At 39.5% G+C, this 15,470-nt stretch overlaps 2 protein-coding genes across 4 annotated transcripts in view; both read left to right on the top strand.

The window, feature by feature from the left end:
• Nucleotides 1–212: 212 nt before the first annotated feature.
• Nucleotides 213–10,413, top strand: RB195_009333 (uncharacterized protein; the record flags this gene model as incomplete). 3 transcript variants are annotated; one of them, XM_064189846.1, is made up of 18 exons in its annotated part: nucleotides 213–359; nucleotides 427–581; nucleotides 1,316–1,514; nucleotides 1,575–1,712; nucleotides 1,998–2,132; nucleotides 2,262–2,384; nucleotides 2,559–2,669; nucleotides 2,877–3,029; nucleotides 3,097–3,243; nucleotides 3,309–3,413; nucleotides 4,941–5,048; nucleotides 5,102–5,236; nucleotides 5,318–5,407; nucleotides 6,014–6,060; nucleotides 9,240–9,279; nucleotides 9,478–9,589; nucleotides 10,101–10,211; nucleotides 10,271–10,413. In XM_064189846.1, 18 exons carry the CDS (start codon nucleotides 213–215, stop codon nucleotides 10,411–10,413), a joined length of 2,199 nt encoding a protein of 732 aa, XP_064047427.1. The 3 variants fall into 3 exon arrangements, with proteins under 3 accessions (XP_064047427.1, XP_064047429.1, XP_064047428.1); XM_064189845.1 differs by lacking the exons at nucleotides 9,240–9,279; nucleotides 9,478–9,589; nucleotides 10,101–10,211; nucleotides 10,271–10,413 and having other exon boundaries at nucleotides 6,014–6,160; XM_064189844.1 differs by lacking the exons at nucleotides 213–359; nucleotides 427–581; nucleotides 1,316–1,514; ... (10 more) ...; nucleotides 6,014–6,060; nucleotides 9,240–9,279 and having other exon boundaries at nucleotides 9,463–9,589.
• A 1,653-nt stretch (nucleotides 10,414–12,066) lies between these two features.
• The window catches only part of RB195_009332 (uncharacterized protein), a gene marked incomplete at both ends in the record, with an annotated part of 8,675 nt that continues 5,271 nt past the window's right edge, over nucleotides 12,067–15,470 (top strand). The window contains 7 exons of the mRNA XM_064189843.1: nucleotides 12,067–12,212; nucleotides 12,269–12,401; nucleotides 13,790–13,951; nucleotides 14,004–14,105; nucleotides 14,413–14,490; nucleotides 14,580–14,750; nucleotides 14,807–14,953. Coding sequence (XP_064047426.1) covers nucleotides 12,067–12,212; nucleotides 12,269–12,401; nucleotides 13,790–13,951; nucleotides 14,004–14,105; nucleotides 14,413–14,490; nucleotides 14,580–14,750; nucleotides 14,807–14,953 — 939 coding nt within the window. The remainder of the gene's footprint in view (nucleotides 12,213–12,268; nucleotides 12,402–13,789; nucleotides 13,952–14,003; nucleotides 14,106–14,412; nucleotides 14,491–14,579; nucleotides 14,751–14,806; nucleotides 14,954–15,470) is intronic.

Genomic DNA, 15,470 nt, shown 5'->3' with positions numbered 1-15,470 from the left:
TTGAATTGACTTTGTTTTGAATTGTTCAATGGTCTCGTCGTTACTTTAGCAGCGTTTTTTTTTTTTCTCGCTCTTTCTCTCTCTCTCTCTGTTTCAAGGTTCACTGCTGCCCGTAGTTTGTCACTCGTTGTTGTCATTCACTCTGTCGTTCCCTTACTTCATTTTCTGTTTAGTTATGGTGTGTTGAATATTGAAATCCTGCTGGGGCTGCTATGGTCCTTCGTTTTGTGCGCAAACCGCGTGGCGGTTGTTTGAAGCTGCTCTACTTGTCGGGTTTCGCTTGTGTATTCTTCTTTCTATCTAGCCAATTGAAGAATTCACAATCATTTGCCAAAGCAATCGTAGCTCCATTTGAAAAAGTTGGTTTTTTTCTCCTGAATATTCTTGACTGATTATATCTGAAAACAGCGAAGATTGTACATGTAGGATCGAGGTGTGCATCCTTTACCGGAAGAATCGAAAGAGTACGGGAACCACGAACATCCTGGTGGTGCTCAGAAAGAACAGCCTCCTCTCCCAATAATCAAGAATGAAGATGGGGACGGCGTCGATCCTGATCGAGTTGATGGACCTGATGCATTGTTAGTCCTTTCCTCATTTCGTTTAGTTTCCCTCAGTTTTTTTTAGTGGTTCTTCTTAAACTTTTTAAAGGTAGGTTGGATGTTCAGCTTTACACTTTAGTGAGAATTGAACTCAGTAATCCTATGCTCAATATGCTAAAGTCAGTGCACATAAAGTGCCTTATATTATAGTATTGTATGTGTCTCGCTCTTTGTACCCTACCTGAGTTTGTTATCCGAGCGATGATTGACAGGAAATACAACAACAACACCAAGAAAAATGACCACCTTCCGTTCTGAACACTCCACAGAAATATAGTGGGTAGAAACATTCTCTATGATGTTAGCATTTCAGTAGCATTGATAGGTGCTTAATGTAAAGTGCTTTAGTGTAGAGAGACATGTATACTTAGTATTTACCCGAGAATTTTAAGGTCTAGAGTTTCCCACAGGCCCTTTTATCTATTACAGTTTACATCTTTTAGCTAACTGAAAACGACATTATTACAGTTACGAGATCACATAAACATTCTCTTAATGGGTTTGATAGTTAGAAATGTTCCACAAAATTATCTTGACATCAGTTGAAGCGTCCTCTCTAGGCTCCTACTAAGCCGCTGCATTTAGTTGTGATTGACAGGTGGTATTAACTTTATGAGCTCGTCACCATCTCGTATGCTGGCTGGGTGACTAGTGGGAAATGGTTTCTGTTTCCGGACGTGCCCAATAGGCACGCTAATATTTTCTTCGTTAAGGGCATACAAAGCTGATCAGGAACAAGAACAAATACCAGTTGTCCACGCAGTTGCCCCGAATGATGTTTTCGGAAAGCAACCTCAAAATAGTGCACGGGCAGATTTAGACGACACATCTTATCCTCATATTAATGGGAACGGAAAATTCATTCCTCATCGGCGCATAATTCATTTGGATTTGAAAGGAGGTGCTTTCAAGGTAAATCAATTTATAATTGTGGAGAATACTATGAAAGAACGCTATTTCATTGTCTTTTAGCCGGAGTTCCTTGCGGAGTTGTTTTATTTCTTCAGTCGCATAAAGGCTACCGGAGTACTGATCGAATGGGAGGATATGTTTCCGTACACAGGGAATCTGTCAGACACAGTCAACGGAAATGCATACTCTATGGAGAATGTATGCACCTTTTTCTTTTCACTTTATCTGTGATAGTGCTGCCAATCTTTTTTATTCTTTCAAGCATTGTTGGTTTGTTTCTTCTATCTATAATTTATTGTTTATTAGTTTTTATGGTTTTAACATGAACTTAGAAGAAAATGGTGTTTTCCAACTTTTCTAGAAAGAATGAGAAATTATAGGAATGCGTTCGTTTTTATTTTATATTACTTTTTATTTATTGATATCCTTAAGTATCTCAATTGCTAGTGCATAGTAGAAGGCAACCTGATCTGATTTGTTTAGGTTGAGTACATATTGAAGGAAGCAAAACGCCAGCATCTCGAAGTCATTCCTTTAGTCCAAACTTTCGGTCATCTTGAATGGGTTCTAAAGCTTGAGAAATTCGCTCATTTAAGAGAGGACAGCAGATTTCCTCAAGTAAGTTCCTTTTTTTCTGAAATAAAAATTAGATGCGTATCGCGCCATTGCTGTTCTCCTTTCCCTTTTATACCATTCTGATCTGTTCTTGTGATTCTCGACTAAACAATTGATTATGACGTTGTTCAGGTCATTTGTTTTCCGGAACCAGAAGCATGGAAGCTTATAACGGATATGATTGATCAAGTTGCTGCTGTGCACAAGAAATACGGAATGCCTTTCTTTCATATGGGAGGTGATGAAGCTTTCCAGGTTGGTATTTCATTTGCTTTTGATTTTTGTCATGTTTTTTTTTACTTGTTTCTTTTTGTTTGTGCAAACTAGGGAAGTATTTGTTCTATTTTTTTTCTCCAAACGTCATTTCGAATGTTTTCTTTGCTCTCTTCAACATTGACGCATCCTTAACCAATTTGCTAATTTTTGTAGGTAGGTGTTTGCAACGCCAGTATAATGGAAATGGGACGACAGGGTTCTAGAGATCGGTTGATGCTTTGGCACATTTCCAGAACAGCAAAGTACATTAAAACCGTGTACTCGGTGAGATTTAGGTTCCGCCGGATTTGTGTATTTTGTTCTCTTTTGTTTTATTTTGTTCTGAAAAGTCAATTTTCGATCATTTATCCGTTTTGTTTAGTAATTCTTAACTTCGTTTCCGAGTTTTTCAAGATTGTTTCCAGTTCTAGTTCGGCATCATTCAGATTGTTTTCGTCTGTAGTCTGTTTTTTTCTTCAAATATGTTTTTAGACAACTGTTTTGGCGTGGCATGATATGTTTGGACATGCTATGGAGTTTGATTTGGCTGCTTACCATATGACAGAAGTCTTGGAACCTGTTCTTTGGAGTTATGCTGAAGATTTGGATCTATACTTACCGAAAACAACATGGCTGAGCCTGAAGGTATCTTTTTTCTTTGAAGGGTATGCACTGATTTTTTTTTGTTGCACGCTTCACTTTATTGTTACAGCCATTCCGGCGTGTGTGGGGAAGTTCGGCTTGGAAGGGCGCAGATGGACCAGCTCGTTTCAACTCCAATCCTATACATTATATCCGGAATCACGAGGCTTGGATTGAACAAATGACTAGAAATTACAACGAATTTGATGTGCTACAGGTGAAAATTCGTTTGTAGTTTGCACTGGTGCATCCATACAACGTTTTTGAGATGTTCATTTTCAGGGTATCATACTGGCCGGATGGTCACGTTACGATCACTTTGCTATTTTATGTGAATTAGCTCCTGTGGCTTTGCCAACTCTGGCCATGTCCATGGAAACTATATTGGTAAGTTTTTTTTTTTAGCATGAAACTTTTACGTTTCTTTAATATGGTAATTTTTGATCATCCATTGGTGGTGTTTTCTAATCTCGACTTGTTTTCAATCTTTGTACTATAATATAAGAACAACATTATCGAGCAGAAATTTTCCACATAATCCTGATAACAATCTCTTCGATACTTTTGCCATACTGGCTTTGAAGTCTTTTGACTTAGTGCTTAAAGGCATCAGCCTACGAATCTGAGGTGGTAGGGATTCCAGGTGGAGCATTCGTATACGGGATCGTAGATTATGGAGAGAAGGGTGATTCCGTTCATTTCTTTCTAATTGCCGTAAAAAAACGGCTCGGAAGATACGGCTTCGAGCGTTCCGGTGCGCTTTTTTCTACAACGAGTTCGATTGGGGCGCGCCAGCCTTGTGCACGCGCCGCATCTTTCGAACCGTTTTTTACGGCAATATAGGAAGAAGTGGACGGAATCACCCCCTCTCCATAATCTACTATCCGTATAAGAATACTTTACCTGAAATCCGTACTTCCTCAGATTCGTGGGGTGATGCCTTTAATTTCAGAAATTTAGAAGAAATATTCAGTCGTAACTCTGTCAATTTTTACGAACACTATCTTTCTACTCCTTTTTGAATTAACCCCTTAGGGTACTAATTTGGCATACCTTTTACAAACTTTGTACTTTACTTTGTGGTCCGATCTCTCTTGTTGAAGTATATTTTCAAATAGTTCTCATGTCTTTCTACTTCAATCTATCACGCTCGATCCTTTCTTTACTTATCATCAGGATTACCGTGGAAGTAAAATGTTTCGGGAAAATATGCTTGTGACAAAGATTAGCGCATGTTCAGTAATATTTTTTTATCATACGTAGAACACCGTGAACTTGTTACTCACCAACTTTCATTTTTCGGGTAACTGAGAAACTTTTCCAGTTTCAGCGAGAAAGAGATTTTTGGCGCTAGCTCGCCTACTGTTTCACTTTCATACTCACATTCCCTACATTTGTAACTAGTCGCTGTCTCGCTTTTCTCATTTCTCCTTTTGTCTATGTACTAATTTTCCATTCTTCACTCATGAGGATCGAAATGTCTGCAATAACTGGATTCCAAGTTTCATGGTTCACTTCATTTTATCCACTAATGTGATCAAAACTTAGATCTTTTCACAATGTTTTCTTTATACGAGTATTGAAATGGTGAGGTGTATAGTTTCGCCTGTGAATATGAGTTTTCTTCTCAATTTGACGGTACGAGTTCGACACTACCGAGATGGATGAAACCCCTGTTTGGCTTAGACGATTCGAAACCCTCATCATCATCCATCTAGGGCCAATAAATTGATACCAAACATGTCTGGGAAGATACAAACGCTAACATTGGTTAGCCTCCACAAGTTATTGAATACGTTTCACACGCGTTCATTAGCTTCAGGCAATTTTTAATTGGAGTCGACCACAGTGACGCAACCCCAGAGTTTTGATTAACGTCACATACTTTACACTTCAGTTACTCTCTTACTACAGGAAGGAAGACCTCTGCAAGGTAATTACCCCATTTCTCGAGACGCTCTTCAGTGCACTCCATCAACTAACATGGGAGTGATTTATGGATGCACCTTCCCCGGACACAAGGTCTACAATTTTCCTCCTCTTTTTTTCTGCTTTGATTCTATTTCTCCGTTTAGGCTTATGAACTTATAAACGAGTATTGGCAAAGAAGAAAACAGTTACAACAGTATCGAGAAGATGACTTCGAGCTGAATGGTTGGCTTTCAAGAGTGGCTGAAGTATATTCAAGCAGTAGCCAGTGGTACATAGATGTTAGTTGATACTTATTCATTCGATATTTTTTAACTTCATTCAATATTTGAGATTTGTTAACTTCAATGATTATAATTAAGAAAATCGAACCGCTTCTCGACTATCACGCGAAGCCCATTCTTCGATTAGAGAAGGAACTGCGGAACGAGCTCGCGCGCATTTACTACCAGGTAAATACATAAATATATTGATCTGGTCAAAGCTTGAACCTCGACGCAGTTGAGCTAACGGTTGGCATCGAGGTGGTATGCACCATCTCTCGAGCTGCAGTGACGAGTCATACTAGTGAGGGTCCCTCTCGATTCTAACCGCTAAGCTCCATCTGCGTATCTTCGAATCCTGCCGCTGGCGCAACTGCACCGAGCTTCAAGTCCTTTTTTATCCGACTACATTAAATTATATGTGGATAAAATGGTTTTTCAGCATTGTTTTTGCATTTTGTGTGGAGTAGGAAGTTTGGTTCTAACAAGCATAGTTCTAATTCAAGCTTTTAATGTTGTTGTCTGTAAAATTCAGTTCTACCAATGATCCCAATCTGTGGGTTTTATATTTCCAAAACTTCCAGGCATAATCACTATTTTCTGTGATTCTTTGTTAAAGCAGAGTGAGGGTCCCTCTCGATTCTAACCGCTAAGCTCCATCTGCGTTTCTTCGAATCCTGCCGCTAAGAAATGTATGAAATGGTAGCTCATAGGGATCTTAGGCTGACCAGTATATAAAAACCTTCAGTAACCCTCTAATTTCTATTTCCAGAAATACGCTAAGAATCTGTTTAGGAAACGATTGATGAGTTCATTTTCACGTACATGGCAGAAGACATCGAGTGGGTACAGCGGAAACTCGACTCTGCTAGGAAGATATCCAAACTTGGGCACTTTCCCAAACGTCCATTTGTCCGTTTAAAACCACATGAGGAGCTTTGAATCTCATCTATAATTTGTTTTCGTTCGTATTGCTGAAAGAATCTTATAGAGATGATAAGTCCAGTTGCAATTTACAGAGATTCGCTTACGGCATCCATTCAGGTGTAATTTGAATCTGTTCATTGTATATGATTTTGCCTTTCAGTAACGGATATCTCGATATGAACAGTGCTATCATTAATTCCCTTTTTTCCAGGGATGCGTAATAATGTTGTTGAATGTTGTATAATCATTATTCTTTCATTTGTCATGGTAGCTAACTTCTCTTTTTTTATGGTAGCTATGTTATTACTTAATATATTACGCGTTCTTAGATGTGCCGGTGCTGTGTTAGTGCTGCTGTATAGGTTTTCATTTGTTACGTGCTGATTAAGCTTTTCTTTCAGTGCGTTCTGCTGTGATAAAATGCTCTTACTTCTTAAGTTTGCCAAATAAGTGTTTTGCCGTTTGGAGTGTTTTGTTGTGGATTGTGATTAAAAGAACTCCTTCATTTGATTTCAATAGTACGTTTTGTTAGAAACTATAATTATAACGATACGTCGTAGGCTTAGATGTGCTGTCACTTTGCAACGACTTTCTTTTTCTGTGTTGAGTATTGAGAGCTTCTCATTGTACTGTACTGTTCATGTGGACACTTTGTTATAAGAACGATTTGTTTATTCCATAAAGGAGCCGTTACTCAGTCAGTTGCGTGCAGTGACTATTGTTCGGCTAAATGTTGACCGGTCTGGTTTATTTTCCTCTTTTACCAAAAGAAAATGAGTAGGGCAAACGCGTTTTGCTCGAACACTAATTTAAGGTAGACCTCATTCAATTAAAGAAGCTGTACAGTGTGCGACAAACTAAGTATTCTTGAAATACCATTCGGTCGATTTGTGGCTTTGATTGAAGAACTTCCTAAGATGATAGCTGTAAATGACACAGCTGAACTAGAAGTAACCTCCTTAAGAATCGCACGAGCTATAGTCAAAACGACATGAATCACGAGTGAAGCTGGTGTGCATTCGCTTACGCGCTTGAAACGACGCGGTAGGGGCAGCAGTTGGAGCCGAGATGGGACCCGTCGCAAACTGCAGCGATGGGTGACGTCAGCAAGGATTTCTCCACGCTTCTAGCTGCTACGCTCGAGAGAAGCCACATACGCAATTGCGTACGTGCTTCATGTCGTTCCGACCCTACTATATGTTAGGATTAACGCAAATAACAGAGCCCACTACTTGGATTTTGGATTGTTTGCTTTGGCTACTCCCTTGGTATTGCTCCGAGTGTTTCGAACTGTCTTTCTTCCGTAGTCAGCACATGATCCGACGTCTTCATATGATAATTCTCATTCCGTTGAGGAAGTATTGGCCGGTACCACTTTCTCTATGATTTCATGTATACATACATTTAGGTCTTCTATTCCATATGTAATTAATCTAATGCTATAATACGCGCACAGTCTCCTTCTTTTTTCTCTGTGCAGATTGATTTTTCTACCCTAGGAATCATTTGACTAGCCACTTCCTTGGGAACTACCGATGAGGGGTACCACGGGGACACACTAGTTGTCCAGTTTTTAGCCTCGAAGCAGTGCTAGTGAATGTAGCTTGCAGTTGCGTCAGAATGACCTGGCTTTTGGTGTAAGTGAGCAAACTGCCGCGCTCGTTTTAGGACCCTCTAAGCGGAGCTAAGAAGGAGCATCAACACGCCGTTTCGAGTGCAGACTTGCGCTATTGCACCAGGAATCAGGTAGTTTTGAGTGTAACAAAGCAGGCAAGCACAGTTGATTTCCCATCACATCACATATAGGGGGAGTGAAGTGAGTGTGTATAACTTTATGATATTAGTTTCGCTAAAAAGCGCATCTAACACATCTGCGTAGTGTATTCTTTTTTTCTGAACTGCATCGCATTACATGCATTCCATTATTCATGTTGATGCTTAGTGAAAGAACGTGGAAGTGGGTGGATAATGTGGCAAGAATGGACTGAGTTGAGAGTGCTATACTTCTCTTCATGTTAGTCATGCGATGCTAGTGAATGCACATCGCAAAGACCGGTACGACATACTGTACGCTTTGGAATTTGTTTTCTTGTCATCGCAGTTGCTTTTCGAGAGCAATAATAATATTTATGCATGTTTTCGTACTTCTTTTTCTCTAACCGTTCAAAGTATTATGAATGATGACTGTGTTTGGAGACGTATTATTGCAACTGTCCACTCCTCCATTATTCTCAGCGATAAATAAATGGTCGACTGAACATTAAGAGGTGAGAGACTCATGCTCGACTGGACAACGGGCGCACAATGGAGACGCTCACTCTCCGACAGCCGCACGCTCTCTGCCCTCTGCTGCACCTCTTTTTCATTGCACATTGGCAGCCGAACCTCGTACCTCCATCTTATTGATCACCACCACGTTTAATACTTGACTTTCCAAACACTTCACAACATCTAGGCAATGTCACTACAGACATTCCCTAAAGTTTGAGTTGCAGCCTGTTTCGCAATGTTCGAATGTGGCGCTCGTGCTGTAGGAGTCGAATTAGGGACTAATTTGCAGTGTTTTTAACAAACTGTAACTTTTTCTTATGAAAATCGATGGACGCTGATGCCGGTTTGATAACTAGCACTGAGTTGACGTATGTACAATAATGTCAGGGTTTTAAGGTTGACGTTTTTCCCTCTTCTCATCCTGAAACTTCAAGGACGAGGAATCTATAATCTTCATTTCAAATATGTAAAACTGTCGTAGAATGGATTTGCATGCGGAATTCTGGACGGGAGATGTTGTGTATTTATTACTATTTCTGATTCTGCATGAAATTTTTAGAACGCTTCTATTGGTGGGTGGGCTGTGCTGTTCGATTAATTCCAGAGCAAGCATTCCTGCTCTTTTTAATAATACGTAGTCATTCCATACATTCTCTCCAAACGATTGTAGTAGATATATACATATGGAATATAGGTTATATTAGAATTTATATGTTTATAAAGCAGTAAATAAGCACAGATGTGCACGTGTTGCCTGCTGTGCACGATTTCTAACATTGACGTGGACTTTCTTTCCTTATTTTTTTAGAAGATTTTTTTCCAGAAGTTCCATTAAGGTCCATAATTGCGGTGGATTCTTGAAGGTAGTGTATTTTAGTGTCGTTCACTTCCCACTTTCTAGCGTTTTATTTTTTTTTTTTTGTCAGAAAGTGGATTTTTTTTTGTTCTTTCTAGTTCCCTCTACTTCTTGGACTCTTTTTCGTGTACTTCCTAGTGAATCTGTGAAGTTTTTCCCCCTAGATGACGTTTTTCCGCACTGCCTAGAAATGGTTTTTTTTCAGTCCATGACTTTCGACAATCAACATCAGTTATCGGCCTTAGATCAACATGTTGCACCAGGATTACGATTATGGATGTTGATCGCTCTTGTCTCTGGTGTGCTTCTAATCATGGGTTGGTCGAGTTTCAAGTCACTTTCCATGATTTTCCACATCATAACTCCATTCATTTCATTAACATTCAAATGTTATTGTGTACCATAGGAATCAATTTATACTGGATGTTGTTGTCTCAATCATCCATGCTCAAAACGTGCGTGCTCGTCAGATTCATTTACCTTTTGCGATTCATATGTGAATGTTGTGTTATTGGGTTTTTGCTGAATTCTTAAGAGTACCGGATAATGAACACTGATTAGCCTGGTTTTCATCTCTATCGTGTCATTTCGTTTAGATATTGCACTAATAGTCATAAAAGCATATGCATGAGTAAAGTAATTCAGAATAATAAGAAATAAGTAACTATATATAATTATATTGATATAATTATATGTTATTGTATTAATTGTAATAATAATTAATAATAATAAGAATACAGAATTAAGTCTCCGTTGCCGTCAATTTCCACTTATGAAAGCTTAATGCTCAGTGCTTCTCGATGGTGCTTCCTATTTCATCTTTTGCAGTTGTTCTGGTGTGTTGTTTTATGCGAATAAGGATACCACGGACAAAGCGCCAAATCGACCTGATCGCTGCGAAACGAAAGATGAGGAATAAAAGCGCCAAAGCAGTTCATGGCAAGTGTTGTTGTGCACAGTTTGTTGAATGTTGAACCTTCTAAATGAGTGCCTTTCAGCGGATGAACGCACTCAAGCCATAGTCATGAACTCAATGCGACCAAAGTCTAGTTCGAGTGCAAACCCAATGATTTCAGAGCAACTAGTGGTTGATCAACCACATAGTGTACATAAAGGCTCCAGACAACATACTGAAGTATAACAATTTATTTGTTAAAGCTTGCTTTATAGCACTCAGCCTAGGTGGGATCCTGCCTAGAAAGGATTTACTGAAGATTTTCGTACTTTACTAGTCATGAACATGTGCTTTCTCATCAGAAATAACTCATCAGATAGCGTTCAATTTTTACTGTTTTAGTGAAGCACGAATGCTTTATGTGTATAGTCTTTCTTTGTTTTCACACTTACCAACATTTGTACTTATTATTTGGTTTTTTTTTTTTTGCACAGTTGAGACTTGTTACTATATTCTGACGTTTATCATAGTATTTGATTGAATTGATGTACGGATGACTTTTATACTCCTATAAGGTGCTCTAAAATGTTCGATAATTTCGATCTCATTTTGTTACGCAGAATTTGTCAAGTTATTTCAGAAATGAATTATCAATGTATTTGTCATGCGCACAACTATCTCTGGAGGTTCGCAATCCACTTGATGTATTTTTCAATATTATTGATTGGTGACCGCAGTCATGTGAAGAGGAAAATCTGTTCGGCAAATTGTAAAACCTGGTGAGAGAATCGTTGCACAAATAACCATGGGAAAACAAAAAAAAAATCAAACATTGTTGTCGTTGCGAGGAATTGCTGCAATGATTTATTGTAGGGAATTTGTTGTAGATACAAGAACATTTGTATGGTATTAGGGATACGGAAAAGTAATCTCCCCATATCGTCAAATGAAACAAATCAAAACTACCTGATTCGAACCTGGGAAACTCGCCTCCATATCTATGGATATCTTATGGACAAATATCGAAAGTTTTTCTGTAGTGTTTTGTTTCGTCACAATATTTCTGAAACTCGAATGGCATACAATGTGGAATATACAATTTTCTTCTGGTTATGTGTTTGACGTTCAAACATATCATAGATATAAAATAGATCTGCAAAACAACGTAAAGTAGTCATCTTCACGTACAGGCATGCATTGCACAACTTTAGGGTTCGATACCAGTTGAGTAGTATTACATGAATGTTGACGTAAGAACGACACTAGTTTCCGGCACTTCTATTACCCATCTTAGTTAGTTTTGTGTGACAGTATAACAAAACTGTGAATCTGCGATAATATTATGGGCGAGTTTAGATCCTTATGCTGGTAGACTAGTCAAAAGAAGTACCCAAGTGTTTCATGGAATCTTCAAAGACAACAATTTGCAGTCCCTCTAGGTTTTGATTTCCATTCAGCGTTTGTGCATTTCTTTTTTTTTTCAAAGGTATGAAAACATGAAGTGTTGATTGCTAATATATCTAATACAAAGGAAGGAAACTAAAAAGTAGAGTATCACCGTCATTCTATGAAGAAATTCAAGCCACCTATTTTTTGCAACAGCAATGCACATGTGCATGGGATATCACAGCTAACACTGTTTAACATTAGGGTGCAAACACGCAGGGCACATTTCCATCTGATCATCGGAGTCTCACACGTGGCATGCATCCAGCAACGTTATTACTAATTTTTCCGAAATAAAATGTACTCACTTATGAATTTTTGCTACTTGACTTCACGTACATGTCATCTGAATATACTGTAACGTGCGCTGATGGTCAAACTCTGCTCATTTTTACTTTGGAAAGAGCTCATCTCTTATCTCTATGTTTTAGGACGGACGGATTATGACCGGATATGGACGAACGTAGTCAATTCTTGGCTGACGCGGCAGCTCAAAGAAGAGATCGAGAACTCCAACGAATAAACAATGACATTGCTATCAAACTGCAATCTCTTGCACGAGGCTATTTAGCTAGGCATAAATTTGTGACTGGTGTACGGTAGGTGTAGGTCGATGGAAAATGATAACAGAACAGGGAGTTTGTATTTTTTTCAGTTGTACGATTTCGGACAAATTTTCCCAATTCACTGATCTTGAAAAGTCGGGGAAAACTTTGCTTTCTAATGATGAGGTGCTCAAATGGAGTCGATTGTTCCTGCGGATAAAACGTTTGCCCGAGGATAATGAGGTAATCTTTACCATTTGTATTACATGTATAATTACTCTTTTGCGTGAAACTTTGTCTCTTTTAACGGTTACCTCTACAAGGATGTTTTTACAAAAACAATTTGTTAAATATTTGCATTTAACAAGTTTAAGATTAGTTGTCGAAAACCATGAGTCACCAACCGATCTGGAATTGGTTTTGCAAAAAGGTTGATTAGCTAGCCTACATTTTTTTTAACTTTAACCGCCGGATGGGTGTTATCGCCTGAGCTGTTAATCGCATCGTCACCGCCGAAGCGTATCGTCCTTGAACATAGCTCTGACCAACCTTCTCGATCTACAGTTTGCACAGAATCCATCCATTCATCGCTGTTCCATATGCTGCGAGAGTTGGTGCCTCGCGTGAACTGCCTATCGAAATCGAGCGATCTGAGTACCTTCGAGTCGACAATGTTCGGCAGTTCAGCGCAACGGAACGGGGAGCTATTACCGAGGCTTCCACGCTCCCTCTCTGTTTTTGAGCTATAGTCTGGTGAAAACAATATGAAGCACGGCGCAGTTGCGTAAGAACCTTTCTGATCTCTGCAATCCGATTTAAGCCAGCGTGGGTCCCATCTCGACCGCAACTACTTACAGTCGGATCAAAACGACATGAATCAAGCGTGTAGCTGCGGTGCATTTGCGTAGGAGCTCGAAGCTGGAGATAGCGCTTGGAATCGAGGTTGGACCATCACGAACTGCAGCAATGAACAGTGATAGCGAGGGTCCTCACTCGATCCTAACCGCCGCGCTCAAACGCGTCACTTCGAGAGCAACCACTTGCCTAACTGCAACTGCACCGTTCTTTATGTCGTTTTGACTCTACTATATTTAAATTGGGCTTTAGTAGCGTGCTGAGCAACAACACTTTCCTGCTATATCTGGGTAACTTCCGCGATATAACTGTTCAACTTATATAGCTTGTACGTGCCCAGAGTATATACGTAAACGTCTGATTGCATTCGTACAAACAGCGCCACCGCTGCAGGTAGGTACAGTAGGATCAGAACGAAATCAAGAACGAAATTGATGCAGTTCTGTAAGCGGCTGCCCTCGAAGCTGTGATGTAGACTAGTTGGGATCGTGTAAGGACCTCTGCTAGCATCACTGCAGTTTGCGATGGTCCCACCTCGAATCCTGCTGCTGTCTCCATTGCGCCCTTTCATGCGCAGTTGTTTACGTATCTATACCGTTCTTCATGTCGTTTTGACTCGACTATACCAATTAGTATCGCATAAACGGCCTTATTATAAAATTGACAAGATATCTCTGTTCTTTTGTTGCACGTGTACATTCTATAGTCAATCAGGTAGAAATGAAAGTTTTTGTCAAGACGTTCGTTTGCTCCCACTTTTTGGGGTTGTTTTACAGATATTGGCTCAATTATGTCGACATATTATTTTATCCCTGGATTCGTCAGCGAAAGATACGAATTGGGCGACAATGTTCTTGAACAAATTAACAATAGGACCAGCTAGCAAAGTTATCTCGGATATTATTTTATGCATCCCACAATCGCTCATGTACATTTCGGTCAGTTTCTTTCCTTTACATAGTTGTTGTGTACTACTCACATACTTTTTAGGGTGCCCGCGTTTCTGAAGTGAAAATGTGGCAGACATTCATTCATTTTCTAATCGTTTTGGGTTCCTGTAATGGATGGCTTCTCGTTCGAAATGCGCCTCAGGTGTGTTAGTTTGTGCCATGTGCACCCATTCAACTAACAACGTTCTATCTTGTTCCACCTGACCATTAACATCATGATCGTGGTAAAACCATTCTTACAGTTTTGAATGTAAATGTAACGTTTGTCACATTATGTAATTATTTTCTATAGTAGAACAATGACGGTAAGTGAACTGATCTCTCACTAGAATTCTGTTCTATCTGCTCACTTCGGTTCAAAATCCGTTAGTGTTGAATCCAGCTCAAAAATTTTCCCTTCGCTGCAAGTTGAGCGGCATTATATTTATATCTCATCAGTGTTATCTCAGATACAAAAGGTGCTCAATGATTTATGCAGTAAGTTATGTGCTTCACTAGGAGAACACGACAATTTCACACGGCTTTCGGTACGTTCCTACAGTGTCATGGTCTTTATCTTTTGGTCTGCCTCTTTTGAACACTTTCTTGAATCCATAGGATTTTTTCTGCTTTTCAGAATTCACTCTTCCTCGCATCAAATGAATACAAGCCAGTATTGAGTAGCCAGGCGCTGAATGCCTTATTCTCAATCATAATGAAGTTTGTGAGAAATGATGACTCTTTGCTGTCCATTTTCATTACTCATGTCCTCACGTGTCCCGCAATCATCCTTCATTTAAACAAGGCAGTAAGTGATTTCTCTAAGTGTCCTTTTGCTTAGTCGTTAGTAACTGTTCTTTTCAGAATTTGGACTCCTTTCTTAGCTCTGGTTTATTTGATCGTTCTCTAACGTACTTGAGAGCGTCGTCGGATATCGTGGAAAGTATTGAACCGCAGAAGACTATCAATCTTCTCGGGAACGTAGTTCACTTAGGATATCTCGATGAAGAGGTCTGACCTGCTCGCTTTTAACCTATCAAGAAAAGGGCACCGTGAATAGTCAAAATCTATGCAAGCTGTCGAACTAGAAGAACATCCTAACTACAAGGTGGTGCATTCTAGTCACATATTTGAACAAACCTGTAGTATGGTGGGAGAGTAGGCAGTGACTTAGACGTTCTACACATTTAGAAATTAGTAATCATGTAGCGTCGGACCGGTGAACAGAGGTTCTGCTGCTGAACCGTATTGCCGAATTTCTATGCGTGCAGAGATCGAATTCCCTCCCCATGATCATCTTCCGCTCCGTGCTCTTGTTGCAAGCTTTAAGATTTTTGAGATTCGTCGAGCAGCACTGCAAAAAATAAAAGTGCGCATTGAATTTCGTCCAATTGTACGAGCTGTTCTTCGAGTTGTCAGAAGAAATTTCAGTATAAAACTCAGACATTGTGTTCAAAATTATGGTTGCCGCCTTTCTGGAGTCATTTTCGAGGTCATTCTTCTGCTTGTACACTAACTTCCATTTGTG

This window comes from Necator americanus, chromosome III, assembly GCF_031761385.1.
Source record: "Necator americanus strain Aroian chromosome III, whole genome shotgun sequence".
Lineage (NCBI taxonomy): Eukaryota > Metazoa > Nematoda > Chromadorea > Rhabditida > Ancylostomatidae > Necator > Necator americanus.
The sequence above is the reverse complement of the archived record's forward strand: the minus strand, read 5'-3'. Positions and strand labels throughout refer to the sequence as shown.